The following is a 26,925-nucleotide window of genomic DNA, read 5'->3' as shown; positions in this document are numbered from 1 at the left end:
ATTTCGTTGAATGTGGAGTGCTGAAGTTGGAGGGAGTGTCCACAGCAAATATCGTCTTGTCTCATCAAGGCAGCACAGAGCTACGGAGGTGCGAAAATTGCGTTTTCTTTCTTCCTATCAATAAACTCACGGGTGTTACGCGCCGGCTTCTTGGGCCGCACGACACACTACCATTTGTCTTGATATATGTTACCGAATTTTGGAAAATCACCCATATGGGTGCATTTGACACCTAAAATATTTACTGATCAAATCGCAAACTTCATAGTGTGAATCTATTTGTTAATAGTTGTAAGCCATTTTCAATACCTTAAATTAAAAGAAAATTTTTGAACTATTTTAAAACTCTGCCCTTATATTATTAGCAACACACTAAATTAGAGGTGTACCGATGTGGTTTTTTTGCATGTACCGATATCCGATATTGATGTCACCAAAAGAAGCCGATAACCGATAATTGATCCGATATTTGCATTATAGTTAAAAGTGTACATTTACCTACCCTACAACAACATGTGCATGTATTCATTGCTATACTCTGCCTGTGGTGGTACACAGCTTGGGTTTCTATTGTGCAATCCAGACAATTAGGCACCCACAAACATTTTTATGTATACTCCCATGAAGCCTTATACGGATATTTTTTTACATTACTCTGCATTCTAATGGTTTGTGAGAAAGCTGGTACAGCAAGTTTCCTTGGTTATCCTGTGACCCTTATTTTTATTACAAGGTACTCTATAACTGCTTCATTTATAAAGACTGTGATAAGCTTTCCAGCAACAGATAGTAGAATCGCGTGTATTTATATGGCTTCTCGTAGCGTAGCGCTTGTTTCAGAGTGAATAATAAGCCACTGGCACTAAAGAGCCACATGAATAATGTAGAAAACCAATGCACAATCCGTTTATGTACAAACTATTGCTAGTGTATAAATATCGGTAGCGATATCGGTCCTCCTGCTGTTCTGTACCGATACCGATATTGGTAAAAATTGCCATATTGGTGGCCGATATTATAGCCGATCCGATTATCGGTACACCTCTACACTAAATATGGAAATTCTAATTATGTCACGCGCGCCATATGGATGATTTTCCAAAATTCAGTCAAATATCAGTGTTAAAACCAGGTTACTACTGCTGACCTGGATGACCCACTGACCCGGAAAGCAATCTGGATCAGACCTGGATATGACCCAAATGGGACCCGGATTGATCTCGATTAATTAAAGTCAAGGCGTGTAATAAGAGCTGTGTTTCCGGTAGTCTCGAGCAAGCTAGACTACGTTTTGAGCATTACATTTGAGTTGAATAACCAAGTGGGTATGGGATAACTAAGCTGGTAAGTTTATAGTCAGTGGGTTTTGGTTCCACGTAGCTACTGTGAGTTTACAGACAGCAATTGGGTGTGGCTTCGTGCATACCTAGTATTATAATTTCCCGATATATTGAAGTGGGTGTGGCTCACGAAATTACTTATCCTGCTGCAAGGCTAGACTATACACAACTCTTACAATAATCGATTAGTAGGCGTGGCTCCATGTAAGCTTGCAGACAGCCAACGGACACAGTTTCGTGCTACAGACTGCACTTACTAATAAATGGGTGTGGCTGAACGTATGTTTGCAATGCAATAAGTGGGTGTGGCTCACGAAAGAGCTATGCGACTAGCATTTATAAGTTTCTACGTCGTCAAACCAACAATTTCGTTTCTCATGTAATCCAATCCTTGTCAGACCTAGTCTCGCGCAGCCAGACCCTATTTCTCCGCACGGTACTTATCGATTGGAAATTATAAGCGCCTGCTCCGAAAGGGTCTGGGGACTCTACAATAGAAAAGTTCTGCAGGCAAACCATCCCTAGGTAGGTGAGCGTTGATTGGTCCTAAACCACTTTCAGAATAGGTGTGGATGACCACAGTTGGCTTCATCCTCAGCTATAGGCAAGGGCTTCAGCCTGTTCAAACTTTAATTAGAACCAAGGTAAAAGTTACTAAATTTGCTTGAAATGAGTGTAATCATGTCTGAGTCATGTCACGCAAATATACTGAGTCTCGCATCCAGATAGCCGGGCTCGTGGCATAGTCAATACAGTACTACTACTTTCACCTTGATTTATATATACCAGCTACATCTGCCATTTTCTCTGCGTGCTGTCATATCAATTCAATTTTTCCAAAGACTGATCGGCTCACACCTCAGGCATGATTACACTCATTACAAGCAAATTTTATAGCTCTCTTACCTTGCTTTAGAGTTTGAACAGGCTGAAGCCTTGCCCAGAGGAGGGTGGAAGCGGTTTAAGCGTCGTTAAAATGAATTATGCTAAATGCTCGTTTTCTGGATTAACTAAATCGTGTGGATGGTGTAACGAAGTGTGGCATCATTGTCTTGTTGTAGAATATACATACCTGGTTTAGTGCAAGCGTACTACGCGCGGAAGTGTTTCATCAGTTTTGCCCTGAAAACTAAGTGATTTTACAAAACAAAGTACATCATCATAATGCCAACACGAAGTGCAATTTAAATATCTAATGATCCCCAGTGATCCCCACCGTTCGCTAGTTTTGTATTGCGACTATTGAGGCTCACGTGAAATTCTATACAGAGGTATGCAATTAACGTAATATTTTCGAGCATCGCTTCCACCCTCCTCTGAGCCTTGCCTATAGCTAGCTAAGGATGAAGCCAACTGTGGTCATCCACACCTCTTCTGAAAGTGGTTTAAGACCAATCAACGTTCACCTACCTAGGGGTGGTTTGCCTGCAGAACTTTTCTATTGTAGAGTCCCCAGACCCTTTCGGAGCAGGCGCTTATAATTTCCAATCGATAAGCGCCGTGCGGAGAAATAGGGTCTGGCTATGCGAGACTATGTCAGACCCAGATAATTTGTAAACCCGGTCGGACCCGGATGACCCGGATAAAATGTGACCCAGATGACCCGACCCGGTTTCAACGCTGATATTATAATCTAATCCAAAACAGCCAAGCTGTAAAAAAAGTGTGCGGCCCTCAGAAAGGCTATGGTGAAAAAAGATGTGAAATCCAAGGTGGCGGCCAAGAAATGGCTGTGATGGTAGGTTAGTGGTAAAAATTTTAATAATGACAATTCAGGTGAATTTTTGTGCCGCTTCACAAAAATTCACCTGAATTGTCGTTATTAAAATTTTTACCACTAACCTACCATCACAGCCATTTCTTGGCCGCCACCTTGGATTTCACATCTTTTTTCACCATAGCCTTTCTGAGGGCCGCACACTTTTTTTACAGCTTGGCTGTTTTGGATTAGATTTCATTTCTTTTTGTATTTGTATACCCCAAAGCCGGCCTATGGCCAGCTTTGGGACTTTTTTAACCTATGTTTTTTTCTTTACTACAGGAAGAAGAAAAGATGAAGTAGATGTACTTTAAATATTTTATCAGTAAATGTACAAATTATATATACTGTATAATACATATGTGACCGGATTTGCGAAAAGGGGTCCAATTTGCCAACTTTGACAATTGATAACTTCAGATTGGAAAGAGCTATTGCCTTGATATTTGGGCAGTGGTGAGCACCACTATAGCTGAATACATGGTGAAATGTTCAGGTTAATAATTATGTTACTTGAACACTGAGTTATGGTCTCCAACATTTACGGAATTGGATGTGTGTGGAAGACCCCTTTTCGCAAATCCGGTCACATATATTGATTACAGAAATCTCCATGGTGGTTTCTTTGTAACTGAACACTCTACAAGGTGACTTCTTCTAATTGCTCTCTCTACAGGGTGAATTGTTTGTAGCTGAACGATCTACAAGGTAACTTCTTCTAGCTGATCTCTCTACAGGTGATGTGTTTGTAGCTGAATTTTGTATAGGTGATTTGTTTGCAGCTGAGCTCTTTACAGAATGGTTTCTTTGTAGCTGAACTCTCTAAAAGGTAACTTCTTCTAACTGATCTTTCTACAGGGCAATTTGTTTCTGGCAGAATTTTCTACAGGGTGATTTCTTTGCAGCTGAACTCTCTACATGGTGGTTTCTTTGTAGCTGAACTCTCTACAAGGTAATTTCTTCTAGCTGATCTCTCTACAGGGAGATTTGTTTGTAGCTGAACTATCTACAAGGTAACTTCTTATAGCTGATCTCTACAGGGTGATTTGTTCGTAGTTGAATTCTGTACAGGTGATTTGTTTGCAGCTGAGCTCTTTACAAAATGGTTTCTTTGTAGCTGAACTTTCTCCAAGGTAAGTTCTTCTAACTGATCTTTCTACAGGGTGATTTGTTTGTAGCTGAACTATCTACAAGGTAATTTCTTCTAGCTGATCTCTCTACAGGGCGATTTGTTTGTAGCTGAATTCTGTACAAGTGATTTGTTTGCAGCTGAGCTCTTTACAGAATAGTTTCTTTGTAGCTGAACTCTCTACAGGGTGATTTGTTTGTAGCTGAACTATCTACAAGGTAATTTCTTCTAGCTGATCTCTCTACAGGGCGATTTGTTTGTAGCTGAATTGTGTACAAGTGATTTGTTTGCAGCTGAGCTCTTTACAGAATAGTTTCTTTGTAGCTGAACTCTCTACAGGGTGATTTGTTTGTAGCTGAAATCCCTACAAGGTAACTTCTTCTAGCTGATCTCTCTACAGGGTGATTTGTTTGTAGCTGAACTCTCTACAGGTGATTTGTTTGTAGCTGAACTCTACAAGGCGATACTTCTAGGTGATTTCTCTACAGGATTCCTTGTTTCTAACTGAACTCTCAACAGGGTGATCTGTTCATAGCTGAACTTTCTACTGGGTGATTTGTTTGCAGCTGAACTCTCTAAATGGTGGTTTCTTTGTAGCTGAACTCTCTACAATGTGACTTCTTCTAGCTGAACTCTCTACAAGGTGACTTGTTTCTAGCTGATCTCTCTACAGGGTGACTTGTTTCTAGCTGAACTCTCTACAGGTGATTTGTTTGTAGCTGAACTCTCTACATGGTGGTTTCGTTGTAGCTGAACTCTCTACAAGGTAACTTCTTCTAGCTTATCTTTTTCACTGCATATTTGTTTGTAGCTGAGTTCTCTACAGGGTGATTTGTTTGCAGCTGAACTCTCTACATGGGAGTTTCATTGTAGCTGAACTCTCTACAATGTGACTTCTTCTAGCTGAACTCTCTACAGGGTGACTTGTTTCTAGCTGAACTCTCTACAGGTGATTTGTTTGCAGCTGAACTCTCTACATGGTGGTTTCTTTGTAGCTGAACTCTCTACAAGGTAACTTCTTCTAGCCGATCTTTGTACAAGGTGATTGAGTTTTTTGCAGCTGAACTCTTTACATGGTGGTTGCTTTGTAGCTGAACTCTCTAAAAGGTGACTTCTTCTAGCTGAACTCTCTACAGGATGATTTGTTTGCAGCTGGATTCTCTACGTGGTAGTTTCTTTGTAGCTGAACTCTCTACAATGTGACTTCTTCTAGCTGAACTCTCTACAGGGTGACTTGTTTCTAGCTGATCTCTCTACAGGGTGACTTGTTTCTAGCTGAATTCTCTACAGGTGATTTGTTTGCAGCTGAACTCTCTACATGGTGGTTTCTTTGTAGCTGAACTCTCTACAAGGTAACTTCTTCTAGCTGATCTTTCTACAGGGTGATTTGTTTGTAGCTGAATTCTCTACAGGGTGATTTATTTGCAGCTTAACTCTCTACAAGGTGACTTCTTCTAGCTGAACTCTCTACAGAGTGATTGATTTTTTTTGCAGCTGAACTCTCTACATGGTGGTTTCTTTGTAACTTAACTCTCTACAGGGTGATTTGTTTGTAGCTGAACTTTCTACAGGGTGATCTGTTCATAGCTGAACTCCCTATAAAGTAACTTCTTCTAGCTAATCTTTCTACAGGGCGATTTGTTTGTAGCTGAGTTCTCTACAGGGTGATTTGTTTGCAGCTGAACTCTACATGGTAGCTTCTTTGTAGCTCTACAATGTTACTTCTTCTAGCTGAACTCTCTACAAGGTGACTTGTTTCTAGCTGATCTCTCTACAGGGTGACTTGTTTCTAGCTGAACTCTCTACAGGTGATTTGTTTGCAGCTGAACTCTCTACATGATTGTTTCTTTGTAGCTGAACTCTCTACAAGGTAATTTCTTCTAGCTGATCTCTCTACAGGCCGATTTGTTTGTAGCTGAACTCTCTACATGATGGTTTCTTTGTAGCTGAACTCTCTACAAGGTGATTTCTTCTATAGCTGATCTTTCTACAGGGTGATTTGTTTGTAGTTAAACTCTCTACACGATAGATTCTTTGTAGCTGAACTCTCTACAAGGTGATTTCTTCTATAGCTGATCTTTCTACAGGGTGATTTGTTTGTACCTGAACTATCTACATGATGGTTTCTTTGTAGCTGAACTCTCTACAAGGTAACTTCTTCTAGCTGATCTCTCTACAGGACAATTTGTTTGTACCTGAACTCTCACATGATTGTTTCTTTGAAGCTGAACTCTCTACGAGGTGATTTCTTCTAGCTGATCTTTCTACAGGGTGATTTGTTTGTAGCAGAACTCTCTACAAGGAAACTTCTTCTAGCTGATCTCTCTACAGGGAGATTTGTTTGTAGCTGAACTCTCTATACATGATTTGTTTGCGGCTGAATTCTCTACATGATGGTTTCTTTGTAGCTGAACTCTCTACAAGGTAACTTCTTCTAGCTGATCTCTTTACAGGGTGAATTGTTTGTAGCAGAACGATCTACAAGGTAACTTCTTCTTACTTATCTCTCTACAGGGTGATTTGTTTGTAGCTGAACTTTTTACAAGGAAACCTCTTTTAACTGAGCTCTGTACAGGGTGAATTGTTTGTAGCTGAACTATCTACAAGGTAACTTCTTCTAGCTGATCTCTCTACAGGATGATTTGTTTGTAGCTGAACTATCTACAAGGTAACTTCTTCTAGCTGATCTCTCTACAGGGTGATTTGTTTGTAGCTGAATTCTGTATAGGTGATTTGTTTGCAGCTGAGCTCTTTACAGAATGGTTTCTTTGTAGCTGAACTCTCTACAAGGTAACTTCTTCTAGCTGATGTATCTACAGGGTCACTAGTTTGTAGCTGAATTCTCTACATGGTGGTTTCTTTGTAACTGAACTATCTACAAGGTGACATCTTCTAGCTGATCTTTCAACAGGGTGATTTGTTTGTATTTGAACTCTCTACAAGAAATCTTCTTCTAACTGATGTTTTAACAGGGTGAATTGTTTGTAGCTGAACTCTCTACAGGGTGATTTGTTTGTAGCTGATCTCTATACAGGTTACTTATTTCTAACTGATCTCTTTAATTCTGTTCAGGGTGACTGCTCTATTAGGATGACTGCTCTATTAGAGTATCTCGATCTCGCACTTGCTACACCAAGTTGGATTTCGTGTTATAACTCCGTGGATTTAAGTCTGATTCTTCTACACCATTGAAGAGCCTTTCTAAGATGATAACTCCATCTGTACAGCGATTTTGAAAGCATTACCCCAAGCGGTTTACCTGGTAGGCGTGGCAAGCATAATAATAATAATAATAATAAAATAAAAATATTAAAAATTAGCTAATCTCGATTGCGTAATTGTTACACACTGTTGATTTTTTCGCTGTATCTTCCTGGTTTTTAGCTCGATTTCTTTCAAACCACAAAAGGTTTGAGGTTCAATAGTTAACCTATTCACCCACCGATTTTCAGCTTCTTCCCATACGCGGTTTACCCTGTAGGCGTGACAACATATTGGTGTTATTTTTCGTGCATAATCGCTCATAACTCTTTGTCTGTTTATGGTATTCCAGCCAAAGTTGGTACCAAGATGCGCCTTTATACCCCCCTTCTGTGTGCCAAATTTCAAGGCAATCGGATAACGCGTTCGAGTTTTATAGCAGTTTTTGTAAGTGTGCGACAAGAAAAAGAAAAATAAGAAGAAGAAGAAGAAGAAGAAGAAGAAAAAAAAAACGAAGAAACTCAGCCAATTTTTGAAGTCGCATATCTCGGGAACGCGCGAAGCGATTTCGCTCAAATTTGGAATGTAGAGTGCTGCAGTTGGGGGGCATGTCCACAGCAAAAATCGTCTTGTTTCATCAAGGAAGCACAGAGCTACGGAGGTGCGAAAATTGCGTTTTCTTTCTTCCTGTCAATATACTCACGGGTGTTACGCGCCGGCTTCTTGGGCCGCACGACACACTACCGTGTGTCTTGATGTAGTTGGATTCTACCTCTTTTAGTATCTCTTTGTTACCTATACATATACACCTTGTGTTTAGTTCTCCATTATTATACTAACATTTGTTTATCACTCTCACTTTAAAGTACATGTAAAGTTATTGTTAGATGGGTGTTACATGTAATGAGTAACCATAGGTCACCACATATCAAAACAATCAACATGTGAAATTCAACAGTGTCTGACCAAATTATTATGTGGTCAGACCTTTAACATATTTGGTTTACCACTGTAACTTGTGATGGGTGTGTGTGTGTGTGTGTGTGTGTGTGTGTGTGTGTGTGAGTGTGTGTGTGTGTGTGTGTGTGTGTGTGTGTGTGTGTGAGTGTGAGTGTGTGTGTGTGTGTGTGTGTGTGTAAGTAATTAATGTAAGAATTTGATAGTTGAGCTGATATACATTGTGTATAACTGTTATGAAGGATTCATTGTGTCTAATCAGAACAGCCACATGAATACATCAGTGGACAAATCTTGTAGCCTGGTTAATCAGACCATGCCTTTTCTACTGTTTTCAGTCTAATTGCTTTCAGTATTAGCAGTTATGATGTATGACCCATACCACTATGTAGGGTTGTAGCATATGGATTTATGCATGGATTCAGTCTTTTAAAAATATTCTTGTTGTCTACGGTATCATGATCATTCGTTATTCAACTATCCATCTAGGGACCTACAGGGAGGCAACAAATTGGCCTGTGACACGGGGAGTTAGAAACTTGAACCTGAAAACTATGCTAAATGCAGAAAAAAATCCCAGACTAGGTGGTGACTTAATTGATCCACAGAAAACTTAAGGGCCACACAACCTGGGATCCAGGACTTCCTTTGCAGTAATAAACAATTGTGACTTCTCATTTTTTTCATTTGGGTTTAAACATTTAAAGTACAGTAGCATCAATGCAGCCTGTTGATTTGAGCAAAACCTTTTTAAAATACCTTTATTTGTTAAATTGTTTTCTCTTCTTGCCCACTCCTCTGTATGAATTCACATTAGTTTAATTGTGCCCATATAGATGAAATACATTGAGATGTACTACAAAACACATACATATAGAGTTTATACCTATACATTGTTTGTATGGCAGCCATGTAAAAATATATTTGCAAGTTTTAGCAAGTTAACAACATTAATGGTTCATAGAGCTAGGTTGTTTAGTTTTGTTTGCATTTTATGAATTTCACACTTAAGTGTATGTATTACCAGTAGGTTAGTTAGTGTTCCACAGTTGATGTATAATGTTACTGGTTTATTTTACGAGTCTCCAGGGGATTGAAACCAACAATTGTAATTATAGCAGTCCTTTGTTTATGATAAACAAATGTTGTGTATGTGTAATTATCACATGTCAAGGATGTCATGCTGTGTGCATGTGACCTTATATGGTTAGAGAGTTGCACATCCGTAATCTATGATGTGACATGAAAATGAACCAATGAGAACATGATTTGAATGGGATTCCTTACGTTTATTGGTTATTTTGATCTAATTCCAAAATACCTTATGGCCATGGCTACACGATCCATGATATCGTAGCATGTTAGGATTAGCACATTTTATTCTCCTTGCCAGCATTGGTGTGCATGATTGGTAGCAGATGCAGTCTTGGGATTATATGTGCTCATCATGGAGTCTGTTTAAAGCACACTTTGCATGCTTCTGTACATAAATATCAAAATGCTAAATTTCATATAGAACAAGTAACAATTGTAATAAGCAAAATAGTGTGTTTCCTTGTAGGTAAATAACATGTAAATAAAGTGTACATTTAGCATTTAGAAACATTTAGGTGCAGTAGCATTGCACCTTGTGGTGCTCATCAACTCCTGTTCAAATCAACATATGTGACTGGATTTTAGAAAAACGATCCAAATCGCACATTAGAAGTTCCGAGATAAACAATTTTAAAGAATTCAAGCCAGCATAACTCTCCAAGGATAGCAACCACGCGTATGAAATTTACACAAAAGATGCATCAATCTGTTACCTTTCAAGCCACTTCCAGTACTTGTAGCTGCTTGTACAGTTTCCCGCCAAATAAGATAGAAAATCTGAGCAGTTGGACGAGCGAAGTAGTATCATGAGTGCTCACAAAGGGGTGGAGGCTGGGGGGTGGCGGGGAGGGCAAAAGTTAGACCTCAAAATGGAGGCAGACCACGATTGGAGTCCAGACACCAGATTACAGGGCTGTGCTGGCTCCTTAGTGGCTGATATGTAGCAAAATCAGCAGAGAACACGTCTGGTCAACATTATAAGGCTGTCCACCAGTAAACCACTGACTCTTGCCAAGCCAGGTCCTTCACAAGGCCTGAAACCGCCATTTGAGCACTCCACACCACCCAGAAAAGGCGTGTGTAAAAACCAGCCTCGTGTAGTTTGAGCAGTGCTGAGGGTCAAAACTTGTAGTACGATAGTGTAGCTATCCACTGGTGGTGTTAGTTTGATTTTGCCTGATGTGCGATTTGGATCGGTTCTGTAAAATCTGGTCACATATGCATTTAAGCATCATCTGTTTGCTGATGTGTGATGTATGCATTTTGATACTTAGATTTTGTATATAGGCTCTATGTCACATTTTAATGGAGTGTGTTATTGTAATGTCTTACATGTAGTTTGCTGTGCTATCTTCAATGGAAATCCCTGATGATCTTGAGACATCAAAATTCCTTAGTCAAAGGCTGGCTAAATCATTTTATCCTTATAGGACATCATAGCTCAGGAGAAGCAGCTAACGGGAGTATCAGTAGTGGCTGATAACTTGATCAGTACTAATTCTGAACACTCAACTAGCATAGCAGAGTGTAAGGATGCTATTACAATAAGGTAGGTATCTTGTTTTGTAGGGTGTGGTGTTTTACAGATAAAAATATTAAATGTGCTAACCATGTTATTTGCCATTCTTGTCCATAAGATATGCATATTAAATGTGCTAACTTTGTTATTTGCCATTCTTGTCCATATGACATGTTATTGTTGGTCAGGGTTAGTGTCAGTTTGATTTGTGGGTTTGTGCCCTTTGTGATGGTACACAATAACATGTTGCTTCCTTTTGTCTGCATTTCTGTACACAAGTGCTGTTTACTGTTTATTGTTTCCAAATTTACTATAGTTGTTATTTGTTTGTAGCTATGCACTGCCTGTGTATGTCACTGTGCTTGCACCATGTGGTGTTTTACCTTCTTTGTATATACTGTACACTGCGCATCATTTGTGTGTTGTTTATGTTATGTGAATGTATAGTACATAGCTTGTGTATACAAGTACACATGACATAAAATACCTTATGCCAGATTAAAGCTCATGCCAGATTTGTGTTTCTTAACATCGAGGAAGAGACATTTTTTCTCCTTATTCATGTTGTAAGAGGGATGAGCTTGCTACACTTGTACCAGCTAAAAAACAACAACTAAACACTGATTTGGTATACAAGCCTTCAGCCAGGGATTAAAGAAACAATGGTAATGAATTGTTCACAATACTTATCATTGAAAGTTGCAGAGGTTGTAGCTAATAGTTCTTGTGTGACAACAAAGGTAATCACATATGGTAATTTTGATTTGAAGTTAAAAAAATACGGTCTGATTGGTCAATATCTCCTGCATGTAACATCCATTTGATTTGTTGTAATGGATCAACACAGCAAAATGCCTATATAGTTACAGACCTAAACAGTTTCACCGCATCAACTGCAGTATCTTCACAACACGCGCAAAGACGGGTTGAACTTTGTATTAGTCTGGATACGCACCCGTATAGGAATCAGGCGTTTTGATCTAGTGACACGTTGTAAAAATGGCCTCTCCGTCTTTGGAAGGCGTTGCTCGGCTGAAGCGAGATAGAAAGTGGATCTACTGTGATCATTGTGGAAGGGAAGTTTCCAACTGAACTTTCTATCGCCATAAGCGACATCACTTTGATTCCGATTTTAGTGATGAATGCGATGATGCTCCGGGGCCCGGGTTTGAATGGTCGGATGATGAAGGGACTGAGGGGAATAACCACTGTACTTCCTCTTTTGTTGAAGATTCAGCGGCTTTACGGACAGATGTGAGTTGCATGTGTGTCCACGTGGTGAGTTTATAACTTGCATAGTCCTGCGCCGCGGCGCACTAATTGGCTATTCGAATACTGTGTATGATTTATTTAATCCTTTAGTATAGTTTATACACTTACATACATGTTGGAAAAAATGTAGAAAGGTGCTAGTTAACAAGTGCTTTCGGTATGCTTAAGGTCTATAAGTTTATACCTACAGCCTATCATGATACAACAAGGGGGTGTCACTCCAATATATCCTGTACTCTGGTCTTCGTCCTCAGTCACACGTTTGATACGCCAAATATTTAACTTGACCCTTGACCAGAGCGAAATTTACGGATTGACCTTTGACCTGTGACCTCGCTATCACAGTACTAGCAGCATAAGGATTAATTATTCCTAGTGCAACTTATCCAATATAGTAGCTAGTTCCCCTTAGTAGCTAGCATTTTAACCAAATATCCAGCTCACAAGCACGCTTACTCTATTCTCCAGCATTTCAGTCAAAATAAACTCAAACCCACAATCACAAATAAAAACTGCCCACGTACTGTCGTACATGACTTAGTAGCTGTATCAAACAACGTAGTCACCAACAATCTTCAAGCGTTACAGGTCCGCTATTTTTCTGTTGCACATGAGGTTACGTTTCCAAGCTTTACTTACTCGGTTATGACCGCGTTTCATACAGTATAATGGGCTTTAATAAAGTTTCAGTTTAATGTTTCTTGACTCTTGTCAAACTATTATTGAGACTTGACCTTTGACTGACAGTGAATTTCGGCATTGACTCTTGACTTCCGCTTTGACCGAGGACGAAGATCGGAGTACAGGATATATTGGAGTGACACCCCCTTGTACAATGACGCTATGATATGTAGCTATCTTCGAAGGCAACGTTTCTACTAGTATACTGTGGCTACTACTCTAAGGTGCACATATTTAGGGCAAAATAGGCCTAGTTTTTGGTAATGTTGATAGTCGTGCATGGATTGAATGGCAAACCAGGCACACGTAGTCATAAAATCACTGCTGCTGATCACTGCCATGTAGAGGATGCCCCTAACCAAATACTAGTAATGGAAACTTCTTGTTTTGGTAGTTAAAAACTCCTCGGATTTATATTCTGGCCCACGACTTATATTCTCAATTGATTATTGGTCACTGAGTAGCTAAGACTGTAGACATGGTTTCGTTCATACTTGCAGACAGAAATACATCTATTCATACAATTAGATGTACGTACCTCCATGTATTTATGCATACAAGTTGGGTGTTATGACAGTAACATGTGATCCCAATAAGTGAGCATTGCTATAAAAGGAGTTAAAAGTCATTGATAATAGGAAACTGGATTACATAGCGTAATTATATGCATGTATATACACCGTCAAACTATTTATTAAAGGATGAAGATTTTGATGTTCAACCAGAACCAGATCACCATTTGGATGCTGATGACGACAGTAGTTCTGATTTTACATCTGATGATAGTACAGAATTAGATGAAGATGATAATAGTTATGAGGTATTTGGAAAAGTACTTTAAACTTTAAAAAATGTGCTTGTACATTTAGTGTAAAATTGATGTGTGCAACGTAGTAGTGTTTATTGTATTATTTATTCAATTAGATTGTATCTGAAGATGAATTGGAAGAGGATGATACCACTACAAAATTAACTTCATGGAAACTAAGAGCGATTTTGGTGTTTATATTATCGTGGCAGTTCAGCTTTACAGTATCAGATGCAGCTGTAGTGGCTCTTCTACATTTCTTTTATTGGTTATTTCATTTGTTATCTGTCAATTTCAGTAAAGGAAATGATTGACATCAAGTAACTGAAGAATTTCCAAGAACTTTGAAAACTGCTTCAAAATTAGTCGGTATTGATCCTAATGCTTTTGTGCAGTACATCGTGTGTCGTAAATGTGGGTCTATTTTTGGATATGAATTTGGTTACACATTGCAAGACAACCAAAAGGTGCCCAAACAGTGCCCTTATGTTGAATACCCAAACCATCCTCACACCTCTAAGTGGGTGCCTTGTGGTGCTTATCTGATGAAGACAGTCAAGACCAGGAGTGGAAAAATGACAGTTAAGCCTTTCAAAGTGTATGCATACCAGCCTCTTAAGACTGCTATATCCAATCTTGCAAACAGGAGAGGTTTCATCGATTTATGTGAGATGTGGCATGAATGGTGGAATTCTATTCCAGATGATGTAATGTATGATATTTATAATGGAAAGGTGTGGAAAGAATTTCAGCGAGTACATGATCGCAGCTTTTTAGAGTCAAGATTTACATGGTGTTTTACCATAAATACTGACTTCTTTCATCCTTTAGCCATACTCGTAAGTGGCAAACTTACTTAGGTTACAATGCTGGGCTATGGTACAATATGTCACTGGGCCTGCATGTGTACCTTTAGTACTTTAAATGGGCTTTACCAGAACATGCAATTTTTAGCACTTATTAAACATTTATCTGGTATATAATACAATTCACAAAATGTTGATATTCTTTTCCAGTACTGAGGTATGGTCTGTCAACAATGTGATGGGTGTAGTTTGTGCACATGCCCAATTTTTGTAGGCCCGGTGACATATTGTACATCTTCACACATTCTACAGTTGGCACATATCTTTAAATGCTTACTAACTGTATTTCAAACCCAATATTTTAAATGCTTAAATTGTCTTTAAACCTGGCATGTATAGGTACATTTTCAAATTAAATTATTTACAGTGAATACCAAATACACCTGGTTTACTATAATTGGAGATTTTTGTATGTATGTGTGTCTGTCCACACCCACATGGAACCTGTTACTTTCTGTCGATTTAAAAGTTCAGTGGGGCAGCTATCTGAATGCTTTAACATTTAAGATAGACTGTTGGTGCTCCTGTTAAGCAAGATTATTTGGCCAAGAATTAAACTACAGGCTGTTTGTTGTGTTTGTGTGTTGAATTGCAGTAAAAAATAATATGTTTTTATGTTTACTTTAGAGTATTCAGTTGGTGTCATTTATCTGTCTTTGAATAATTTGCCCAGAAGCCTCAGGTACAGAAGAGAGAACATTATCATAGTGGGCATAATTCCTGGCCAAAGTGAACCGAAGCTTACCATGAACTCATTTATTATGCCATTAGTCCAAGAGCTTAAAGAGTTTTGGACTGGTGTGGCTATATCATGTGATAATTATATTCTAAATACAATATGCATTCAAGCAGCTGTCATCTGTTGTGCTTGCGACATTCCAGCCACCAGAAAACTCTGTGGAATTTTAGCACATTCTGCTACATTGGGGTGTTCAAGGTGTCTGAAGGAATTTCAGACTGTCCAGATTTCTGGAGCTAACAGAACCAACTATTCAGGATTTGATAGAGAAACATGGCAGCCATGAAGTCGTGATGTCCACTATGCCAAAGGTGTTGAGTATTTAGAAGCTGATACACAATCTAGAAAAAAATTAATAGCCAAAGAGTTTGGAGTAAGATACTCATGTCTCTTGGAGCTGTAGTATTTCAACACTGTTCGCTTTGCTGTGCTTGATCCCATGCGCAACCTGTACCTTGGCATAACCAAGCACATGATGGAGGTTTGGATAGATAATGGAGTAATCACCAAGTATCATTTTGCTATAATAGAAGACATTGTTTCTAAAATTGTAACACCACAAGATGTTGGAAGAATTCCTCTCAAGATAGCCTCAGGTTTTTCTGGGTTTACAGCAGATCAATGGCGGAATTGGACAACCATATTTTCAGCAATAGCATTAAAGCAAGTGCTTCCATTAGCTCACCTCCGCTGTTGGCTACTGTTTGTCAGAGCGTGCTGCTTGCTCAATGTCCGTGTTTTATCTGCTGACATTGTACAACAAGCAGATGCATACTTATTAGAATTCTGTAAGCACTTTGAATTCCTATATGGTGCCATTTCATGCACACCCAACATGCACCTTTGTCTTCACCTTTGGGAATGTTTAATGGATTATGGTCCAGTTCATGCATTTTGGTGTTTTGCATTTGAGAGATTCAATGGACTACTAGGTAGATACCACACAAACAGTCAAGCTGTAGAAGTACAGTTGATGAGAAAATTTTTGCGTGAGCATCAATTGATACTCCATCTGAAGCTCAAGATGTGTTCAATGTACCTAATTATAACTCCCATTGTTCTGGTTCACTTTTGGAAAGCTTTAGTGATCCTTACAACGAGACCATTTTGAAGCTACAGTCACTTGCAAGATGTGACATTAACAGTGAACATGATTTTTCACTCTCAGAATCTGATTCTTATATTCAGCTATTGCCACCAATACGTGAAGGAGTTCTAACCACCTCTCAAAAAGCCAAGCTTCTTGATGTTTACAAATTTCTCTATCCTGATATTAATATTTCACACTTTTCGTCCTTTTTTGAACATTCACGATGTTGTGTAATGGCTAAAGAAATGTTCACTACGGCAAGTTCTAAAGAGCGCTCATCTGTAGTGATGGCTGTTTGGCCAACAGAAAGTTTCTCAGATAACATGGAAAAGCAAGTTGGACGTATTCAACAAATAATACATCACACTATTACAATATTCTGTTCTGGCAAGCTGGAAAAAAGACACCACATTTTCTGCTTTATGGAGTGGTACATAAAGCATAGCCAAGAAAATTGGTATGGTACTTCAGCTACAATGTGTACCAACATCAGGTACACCGAGAGTTCTTGTTCATATTTACCAATACAAAGAATTTCTGATCGTTGTGCATATGGCAATCTAAACATAACCATTCCTCCAAGAAATTCAAGTGAAGAGGTATTTGTCACAATTCCTATTAACTTAAAATTTTTATCATAAAACTTTCATAAAATCTGTACATGTTATATAACAATTGTTATTGTAATTATTACGCAGAAGGCTGCTCTTATTATTTTACCACTACGTGAATTTCCTCCCAATACTTTATTTCTCCAGAAGTCACGCGTCAGCTCCACTTGTTTCTCTAACTTATGTTGCATGGCTCTTTTCTCACTGACGGTCTCCTCTGCTTTATTGCAATAGTGCTTGGCTAGAGTCATAGCATGATCCCTCTCTTGACTAACTTGGCTTTTATACCAAGAATGTATACAGGATAGTCTTTAGAGAAGGGATCCACTTCAAGGAATCAAAACCTCATCAAGTAAAAGAAAATTTGAATCTTTAAGACGTGACTCTTCAGCCATAGTCTTGTAATTTGGCTCACACATGTGTGTTTTGTCTTTAGCAGGTGATGTACATGTATGGATAGCCTCAGGAGCACCTTCACTGTTACTTTCCTCGAAGCTTAAGAAACCTGGAGTCATATATCCTCTGGGTTTAAGACTGGCTGCTTTATAGGTGCGAGGCAAAATAGTTACTTTATAGGTGCAAGGCAGCAATTGAGTTTTGATGTTTGGTAACTGGGGATCACCTATATAATATAAACAAAGAAGCATACATACTGACATATTGAATAATTTACATGGATACAATACATACCCCGCCCACCAGACCCCATTGAGCAGATCGTAGGCTAGGAAACATCTTGCATCACTAAATACTGATTACAAGAACAGGGTGATTAGCACCATTATTTACTAACAAACCTTAACAGCTTTACACTCTACTTCACTATTTTGAGCAGCAGAATTCTTCTCCACCAAAACCTTAAATCCCTGACGCTTATTGATCCTATATTTTCTTCTTCTTTCTTTCTTTGAAGAAACAGATCTACATCCTCTTTGGAGACCCTATTCAACACACAAAAATCATTAATGCAAAAATGTGATCAGCAATGCTACATAACACACAATCACAACATGCATATGGTCAGATCTAGAACTATAAGCAAACCAGTTTGCATGCTCAAGAGATCTGTTAGGACCTGCTTATTAATACAAGACTAGCATTACACAAAGATAGAGGCCATACATTACACTTGATTAAAAACAATACTACTGATCACACACCTTGAAAGGTCTATCAACGTCCACTGACAAAGTTTTTCGACTCCCCAAATCGGTGTACTTGCTCTTTAATTAAATAAAATTCCAGTTAATGCACAGTAATAAAGATTTGGCACTTATTTACTCACCAATTAACATATAACTTTCATCCTGAGAGTATTCTGATGTTATTGTCTCGCTATTGCCAGGGATGTCCAGGTTGAGGAGCGCATTCATTGCTAGCTGGTGCTGCGTGTTAAATAGAGTTCAACCAATTAATGTTCACGTGAGGTTCCACGCTACAATAGTGATGGATCCACGCGGTGGTGGACAAGAGATACCTCGTAGCCATTTGGTCGGTTTTTTTGGAGCAGAAAATCAACGAGGAAGCCATGGGACCTCATCAGGCTCCCACGAGTTCTCAGTAACACCGTAAAGATTGTGTGACGAAGTTGCACAGTTAACAGAAATGGTGAGGAGGCAACAGGAAGCACTAACAAAATTTCTTAAAGAAAACGAAGAGTTGAAGACTTCTGTTAACGATGTAAAGTCGGAAATAAAGACATTGAGGAAAGAGCTAGCAGAGAAATCAGATGGCAACACATCATCGAGTAGTGGAGAAGCCAAACGATCCTGCAAGCTTGACACCAAGCTAACTGTTAGTAGTTGTGTAAATTGTAATACAATTGTCCTGCCACGATTTACTATCGTATATGTGACCGGATCTGCGAAAACCAGACATAATAGTGCATTTTTCAAATTCCATTAATTTTTATTAAATATTTATAATCTACATAGCCAAGTGTATGTACTGGTAAAGTTTCAGCTTCATATGCCAAGAAGTTTTGGAGTTATAGCCCTACAAAGTGGCCCCAACAGAAAGATCGATTTGTACAGTCAGTAATGGGAAAATATATATGCGCTTACTAAAACAGATGTAAGTAACGTATACAATGTTGTGGAGACTCGACATTTGCTCCACCGTATTCGCCATGAACTGGGGAATCAATTGCTGTGTAAGTTATTTCTTCTGTTCCTCTAATAAAGGCAAAATGCATGAAGAAAAGTCGATTGAGTACTATCACTTCGACGTGACTTGAACAAGCGGCCATAACTTACGTTTCCTTTGGAGTACTGCAACGAAACAAAGATTTTCTAACTCCTCTTGTGTAGGCAAACAAGTTGATACCCAGGTTTTAACCGTTCGGCTTTTCCTTCAGTACATATGAGGGCATTTAAAAAATTACGGATTTTTTTTCCCTGAAATACACGATTATTTATCCATTGTATTTCAATGCTTTATACTGAAAATTTTGAATTGCGCTATTATGTTTGGTTTTCTCAGATCCGGTCACATATGTCTGGTCGTTTGCCCATACCATTTTTGTTATACACAACTTTTGTCACGTGTTAATTGCTACTAACCAACTTTTAAGAAATGACAAGAATCCTTCTGTGAGCATGCACTGATAGCTATAATAATTGAGTTCTTCGTGGACACACTGGAGAGAAGTGTTTCAATTAATAACACTAGCCTGGTGTACCACTAAAGGAGTGAAGTGTTACGTAGATCTGATGTCTTTGTCACTTTTAACTGGATACAACAGCATGAAAATGCTTCTTTACCAGGTTTTAGGCTTTCCATCTCTCTGCTCACCATCTGTATGACAGACTATCATATCAGCACTCACAGAAGGCTCCCTGTCACTTCTTAAAAGTTGGTTAGTAGGCAACAAAAGTTGCCGATTTTGTATATCAAGAAAAGGTATGAGCAAATGGCCAGATCCTTTCCAGGTATAATCTCAAATTGATAAGCCCCCCACCCTGAGGAAATATGGTCAGGGCATGACACTAACCGTAAATTTGTTTATACCGAAGTAAACTTTTGGTCGGTCCTCTGCAGATATCTACTTTTACTTCTACAACTTAGTCAGATGTAGCATTTACTAACTTTGTTTTGCAATTGTGTATTATACAGTTGGCTGTTCGGAATTTGCACGATGCAGCTGAGAATCAGTATGATGGCTCCAAAGCGTAGGTTGTGTTTCTATTCTTTATTGTTTATGGTTGAGTTGTAGGTATAATGACCCGTACAACCAAAGTGTTGTGCAATACTTGGTAGGAGAACTCACAGAAAAGTTTGAGGAAAAACCAATTAAAAGTATGCATTTGTATGGTGTTGTTAATAATGATCCGGGGGTAGATTAGCAGTGTCATAACCATCTTTTCATGTTGCATGCATACAGTAGAACCTTGTACCAGGAGCATAGCCAGCCAATTTCTGATGGTTGGGTACCGACAAACTTTATATATTTACGTGCATGCACAAGAAACATGCTCATATTTATGTGAGGCATTATAAAAAAAATGTGAAAAGCGTATGCACACAGCCTATACGCTATAATTATATATAGCTGTTCTGTGGTGTAAACAGAATTTAATGCTGCTTGCATACATGCAAATACAATATAGCTATCTAACTATAGATGCTAGCTAAGATCTACTTGTAGTCATTGATCACTGACGATCATTGCAGTTGAGCATCACGTGACACAATTATGAACCTGGGAAATATAATCAATCTATGTTAGATTATACTTACAAATACACAAATAGCTTAACGACTGCAGTATATATAAGTCAGAACGCCGCAACTGGCTTGCTGGGATGCTAATTTATGTAGAGTCTACATGTCGGGGTGGTGGGTGGCATGGCAGACCATTTATGCACCTATGAATGTGTTGCCCCACTACCCACCCCCACCCCCTCGGGCTGAAATGGGGATTTCCTAGGGGGGTTTGACACAGAAATTTCGCCCCACTCTGGGGCATTTGACAGCTTTTTTAAAAAGTCACTGTATCCTCGCGTCAAATCCTCACAGAGTGCCTTTGGCTTTATAAGGGGGATTTGACTGGCTTGGTTGTCCCACCATGGGGGATTTGACATTCCGCTGTGTCAAATCCCCACTATTTCCCCCAAATAAGCCCTGGGGGGGGGGGGGAGCAATACATTGATAGGTGCATTAGCAGGGAGGAAATGCTAAGCTTAAACTAGTATATACACATATACTTGAAATAACATTGGACTGAGTATATTGTACTGAGCGCGGATCATTTTATAGTGGTGCACATGTGCACATGACAACTTAACATGTTTATATAACATACCACCATAAGTAGGGTGTCCATTCTTTTATCCGGGTAATCCTTACTGATAAGACTACTCTTAATGCCGGATTAATCCCCAATCCATCCTCATCATCAGTCTCTCACCAACAGCTCTATTTCCATTTTATGCACCCTAATGAAAAGAAATGTTGTCTTCAAACCATCTGTTTAATCCTGTGATTGTTAATATAAGTCCAATGTTTAGTATCTCACTGTAGACACCTCATGCACTTGTGGTTCAAGCTCCCGCTTCATTTAAAATTTTAAATTTAACATATGATGTGCGCATTTACATGACTTTCCAATGGATTTTCCAGGTGATAGATCACCTGATACATCTGAAATTAACGTGTTCTTGCATGCTTGTAACGATGATTAAACAAATGTGGTATCTGTAATAATAATAAAACAGTTATTTATGTACTGCCATGAATGTAGTAGAGCATTTCTCTAGCTACTCATGATGGTTGGGCACAGGCCCACTCAGGCCCACCCTTGGCTACGCCTCTGCCTTGTACGTTGGAATACATGGGGAAATCTGTATTCACAACTTGCAATTAAACTGTATATGTTTAAGTAATACAGGCAGTGCTGGTGATAAAATTATCCAATGTATATTTAGAAGCCGTTTATCGTTACTATGAATCACGAAGAAGGATGTACCTAGATGAGCAGCTATAAAAGCTGAAAATGATAGGAAGACAAAGTTGAAAAGCAAGCAGAGACAGGTTTGCATTTGTTTCTCTCTATATCATTTTACTTAATGGTGTCATACTTACAGTTATACGATCGCTGACTAAAGCTTTGCATGACCAGGAAGGAGAGGAAGCACTGGGGGCAGATTAATGACCTGTATATGTCTGAAGAAAGCGATGATGGCGAAGGATCCTTCCGCGTGCATTCACCAAGTTGGCGATCGCAGAGTAAATTTTTATCTGTACCAATGTTGTGATTGTTTCTTTTAATCAATTTACAGAATTAGAAAATTTTATTCAAGAATTAGACAGCCGACAGAAACGAAAGCTGTTTAAAAAGCCTCGAATACAATCGACCCCTTTGGTAGGAAGTCCACCCAAGAATGCTCCAGCTTGGACAGTTCAGAACCAAGGAATGCCAAATACTGCGGTGACAATGCTCATTTACGTGATTAATTTGAAAGTGTGTAATTTTGTAGGCTACGCCTGCTGTGGCTGAAGTGGAAGATTTCTCATTATCTCAAGTATGAATATAGATGGTTAAATTATACCTTGTTTACATTTAACTGCCAGAGTCAACATCGTCCATTGCAGCCTGTCTTGCAGGTATAGTGAATATAATAAATTATAGTGAAGTACTCTTAAGGCTTAATTTTGTAGAACTATGTACAACCTCACCAAGGGAGCTTTTCTGAGGTACGTAGGAAACAGCTATACACCAACTATTTCTTACACTATGTACATGCATGCAAATTTTTGAGGTACGTTAATTTACAGATGAACAAAAGGTTTTTTTGGTTTTATATTTGTAGATCACTTATCTTCCACGCAGGTTGTCCTATTGTACTACATAGATAGTAAGAAGTTTTGAGGAAAGAGATAGCTAAACAACAAGAACTCGAAAATTTGTGTGTATATATATATGATTACAACAATGGTGTCCATTTTCTGTTAAATTGTACACCTGGTGGAATTTTCTTTTCCATAGTTTCCAGTTGGATCATCACAAGGCATGTATTCAAATTCATCCTTGGTATGTGCATGCAAGTTACATATCAAGTCACCTTTGAACATAATGCTTTTGTAGAACTACACTACTCCTCCTCCTCAAAATGGTTATGCTGCAGAAGTAAGTTATTGTATGCTTCACATTTCAGCATTTTCAGTGCTGTTACAGGGGTACATGCAATGGTCACCATCATCTGAGGTAAGGATTTATTCAATAAAGACAGTGCTGTTAAAAGTAATGTATACATTTTCTATAGGAGTACCAGCAGATTTCGAGGGCCATGCCATATTATGAGGTATAGCCTGTGTTCATGTTTAACTTACACTGTAGTGGACAAAAAAAATCCCATTTTGTTGGAATACGCTTGCCGTCGCGTTTTGTTTGTACTCAAGTGTTTTGAAACGAAGGTGCCTAAACGGTGGAACTGGATTCACTAGCAAGGAGGCAGTGGAATGTAAATGGTGTAACTTCATAGTTACTTCATAGTGAAAGGCTAACCAGTTTGTAGGTAGAAGGCTGCTTGTTAACATGTGCTGGCTTGCTTGCATCCATCACACTTTTCAGTCGTCATTTTTAATTAAGCAATCTACATCATGTCAGTGTTTATATGGTGTCTATACAAGCAACTTGAAGAGACGAGTTACAGAGCTTTTGTATATGATAAGCATTTTTTGTTTTTACAGGAATGGGAAGCTTACATGTTTAGCTTCTACCAAATGTTTAAATTCGCTGAACAAAAATGAAATGCAAGCAATACAGGGATATTTTCATCTGCTACAGTATACCAAATGTATTTATGCAATGTTGATTGTAAAGTGGATACATAAATACTTGCATTTTCGCTCTGATCAATGCCTCCAAGGGAACATCCAGTGAACAATTTGATTTGTTCAATACTTTTTTTACAATTCTAATAACTGTGGTTACAATAATGGAAGGATTGGCAAAATGAGGACAAGTTATTTTTCTAAAAACTTGTGTTTAGTAGGTGCTAATTGGCATTTCCAACCACCCATAAGTGGCTAGGAATTATAATTTGAGATATCAGATACCGCAAAAAATAAACCCTTGAAATTAAACACCTCTTCGGTAACACCATACGGTACCCATCCATACGAGACACCACTGCTCACACTGGGAAGTTTATTATAATTTTTCCTTGTTTTAAATACTTGCACTGTTGGATGTGACATTAGGACTAATTTTCCACAATTCAGTCACATATATTATGTCTATTATGGTCACAGGCTTTACTAGCAGATAGGTGTAAACAGGTGGTTTAGTGCGTAAATATTTCTAAGAAATTTACAATTGGTTGGCATTGAGAGGTGGCATAAATTATGCATAATGGCTGATGTGTATTTTATTGATACACTACTGTTGTAAATAGTATTGTATTTTTTTTCTAGGGTGGAATTGGCTTACCCAGAAGTACTGAAAGCCTACCAACTTCAGGAAGTTTGGTATGTAGATGAAAGTTTCATGAGTTTTGATATAATACTATTGTTATTTAGGGAAACCAAAGCACGACTCCCACTAGACCTGCCTCTGTGCGAAGTCGTAACCAGGTGGTGAATGACATCTTCAGTGACTCGGACAGTTGATGTGATAATGACTCAGACAGTTGATGTGATTAGTTTAAATGATTCATGAATGCATGTGCCAAATGTTTGATTGTGAATAATTTTTTTTCTGAAATTAATTAAAATATTACGGTGAATGCACGGAATATTATTAATTGTTTTACGGAATCAGTTAGCAAGGGACGGTGTGGCATTATCCTGATACGGATCCTTAATGGGTTTGCTGTGTAGCTAATACTGCTGAAGTCGGTGAACCCGTCTCTATAAAATGGTCCCACCACGTTCCTAGACGATTGGTGTTACGGAAGTAGATACGTGCACACGATTTACCACGTATCGACACGAATCAAGGTCACGACGTTACCTTTTACGAATGAAGACTGGGCCGTCGTGTATAGTAAGTTTCGCTGTGCAACTATTAGGACCTCTTGTAATTGTAATTGTAATTGTAATTGTAATATTTAAACAGGGATTCCACTCAGTGAAAAACACTGATTTTCAGTGGAGCCCTGTGAAACAAGCATACATACATACATACACAAATACATATATACATACATACATACATACATAAACATACAACACAAAAGGGTATACAAAGAACAGTACACAAAACTACACAGATACAATCAACTAAATTTATCATGATATAACCGTACAAATTTAGATAAGTTGGTTGCTTCAGTAACAGTTGATGGTAAACTGTTCCATATCATAGCTCCCCTGTAATAAAAACTTCTTTTCCCATAATTGTTGTTTACTCTAGGAACAAAGAGTCTATTAATGTTTCGACCAATATGACCTGTGATATCTCTGGAATAGTGAAATATATTGTGGAGATACGAAGGTAGCTTCTGGTGAATAGATTTAAAGATCTGTATAGCTGTATGAAACTTACGACGTTCCACCAAAGTAAAGGAAAACTTGCTCTGGTACAATGCTGGCAATTTTTTCATAAACTTAGAGTGAGTTCTTTCAATCAGTGCAGTAAACTTAGCGGTGGTGGGGCACCACACAACATCACAGTAATCAAACAATGGTAGGACAAAAGCTGAATAAAGCAAACATAGCACTGCAGGTGTCAAAGTTCCATACCGAAAGATTGATGAGAGTCTTGATCTAGCTCTAGAGGCTATATTAGTGATATGTAAGGACCACGATAATGTGGGATCAATTATAACACCCAAATATCGAACAGAGTCAACTTGGCTTAAAGCCATACCCCCAATTGAGACATTAAAACTTTTGCCCGAAATTCTTTGCCGACTTCCAATGAGCATGGCAGTTGACTTCACAACATTAAGACATAAATGAGAACTACTGATCCACCGAGCTACCTTGTCCAAATCAGATTGAACTTGTGCTTCCACAACACCCAAGTCTGAATGGCTATAATGTAACTCAGCATCATCAGCGTACAGGTCCATAGTAGAGTAATCAACGACAGATGGCAAATCATTGATGTATAAAGCAAAAAGCAATGGACCTAAAACAGATCCTTGGGGCACACCAATTGTAACAGTGCCCCAGTCTGATGTGTTACCATTAAACACCAGACATTGTTGTCGATTTAACAGATAGTCACATAACAGGGCATAAGACGCTCCGTGAAAACCATAACACTGCAACTTAGAGCACAGAATCGCATGATCAACAGTATCAAAGGCCTTAGCCAGATCCAAAAACACAGCTCCAGTGTATTCACCTCTATCAATAGCCCTAATCCATTTATCTGTTACATACAGCAGCACATCATGAGTGGAATAACCAGAACGAAATCCTGACTGATGAGGTGTAAACAAAGCTATCTCTTTCACTGCCTGAGCATGTTAAGAGCATATTTCATTCTTTGTATTTGTTGTTTCTGTGAAATCCCAGTGGTTATATTTGGTATATATGATGTACCACAAACATGTGTGGTTTTGTAGTTCTGTGTATTGTGTACATTGAATGTTTATTATTACCGACCGTATAGTGTTCATAGCCCGCCATTATTGTCAGATATCTGCCATTTTCCGACCAATTTTGGCTAATGTCTGAACACTTTTAGAAAAAAAATTGTACAATACTATTGAGTATGTCTGACCTGTGCTGCATATAAGGAATGGCCTTGCATATGTTTTACAAAATGTTTGTTATGTATTGATTTACTTTACAATATATATAATAATTTACAGCTGTGTGTTTGCTTCAGTTGCTCATAAAACTGTATCCATGTATAGCACTTGCATTTATTTAAAGCTGTATCTTAGTACATTGGAGTATGTA

General features: G+C 38.5%; 2 protein-coding genes and 1 long non-coding RNA gene across 9 annotated transcripts in view; 2 read left to right on the top strand and 1 right to left on the bottom strand.

Annotated features, from left to right (window-relative positions):
• The first annotated feature begins 1,097 nt into the window (after positions 1-1,097).
• On the top strand, positions 1,098-24,793 carry LOC136246985 (uncharacterized). 6 transcript variants are annotated; one of them, XM_066038585.1, is made up of 14 exons: positions 18,386-18,861; positions 20,182-20,364; positions 21,993-22,098; positions 22,152-22,293; positions 22,347-22,495; positions 22,545-22,589; positions 22,639-22,671; positions 22,726-22,761; positions 23,054-23,098; positions 23,153-23,194; positions 23,243-23,272; positions 23,331-23,369; positions 24,484-24,537; positions 24,589-24,793. In XM_066038585.1, the coding sequence occupies exons 4-14, from the start codon at positions 22,179-22,181 to the stop codon at positions 24,676-24,678; spliced, it is 678 nt and encodes a 225-aa protein (XP_065894657.1). In that variant the 5' UTR covers positions 18,386-18,861; positions 20,182-20,364; positions 21,993-22,098; positions 22,152-22,178; the 3' UTR covers positions 24,679-24,793. The 6 variants fall into 6 exon arrangements, with proteins under 6 accessions (XP_065894655.1, XP_065894653.1, XP_065894656.1 ...); XM_066038583.1 differs by lacking the exons at positions 18,386-18,861; positions 20,182-20,364 and adding exons at positions 1,098-1,344; positions 10,820-11,030 and having other exon boundaries at positions 23,153-23,272; XM_066038581.1 differs by having other exon boundaries at positions 18,384-18,861; positions 23,153-23,272.
• On the bottom strand, positions 17,080-18,640 carry LOC136246987 (uncharacterized). Its single transcript, XR_010696977.1, has 4 exons — positions 18,353-18,640; positions 18,228-18,290; positions 17,865-18,008; positions 17,080-17,689 (listed from the first exon to the last, which is right to left on the bottom strand). It is a non-coding gene; the product is annotated as an uncharacterized lncRNA (long non-coding RNA).
• Positions 24,794-24,827: 34 nt separating the features above from the next.
• The window catches only part of LOC136246984 (spectrin beta chain, erythrocytic-like), a 30,234-nt gene continuing 28,136 nt past the window's right edge, over positions 24,828-26,925 (top strand). For both annotated transcript variants that reach the window (XM_066038580.1, XM_066038578.1), the window contains exon 1: positions 24,828-25,054. Coding sequence is in view for 1 of the 2 variants with exons in the window: in XM_066038578.1 (XP_065894650.1) it covers positions 25,031-25,054 (24 nt within the window). In the remaining variant the exon portion in view is untranslated. The remainder of the gene's footprint in view (positions 25,055-26,925) is intronic.

The sequence above is a fragment of the Dysidea avara genome, chromosome 2 (assembly GCF_963678975.1).
Source record: "Dysidea avara chromosome 2, odDysAvar1.4, whole genome shotgun sequence".
In the NCBI taxonomy this organism is placed as follows: Eukaryota; Metazoa; Porifera; class Demospongiae; order Dictyoceratida; family Dysideidae; genus Dysidea; species Dysidea avara.
The sequence above is the reverse complement of the archived record's forward strand: the minus strand, read 5'-3'. Positions and strand labels throughout refer to the sequence as shown.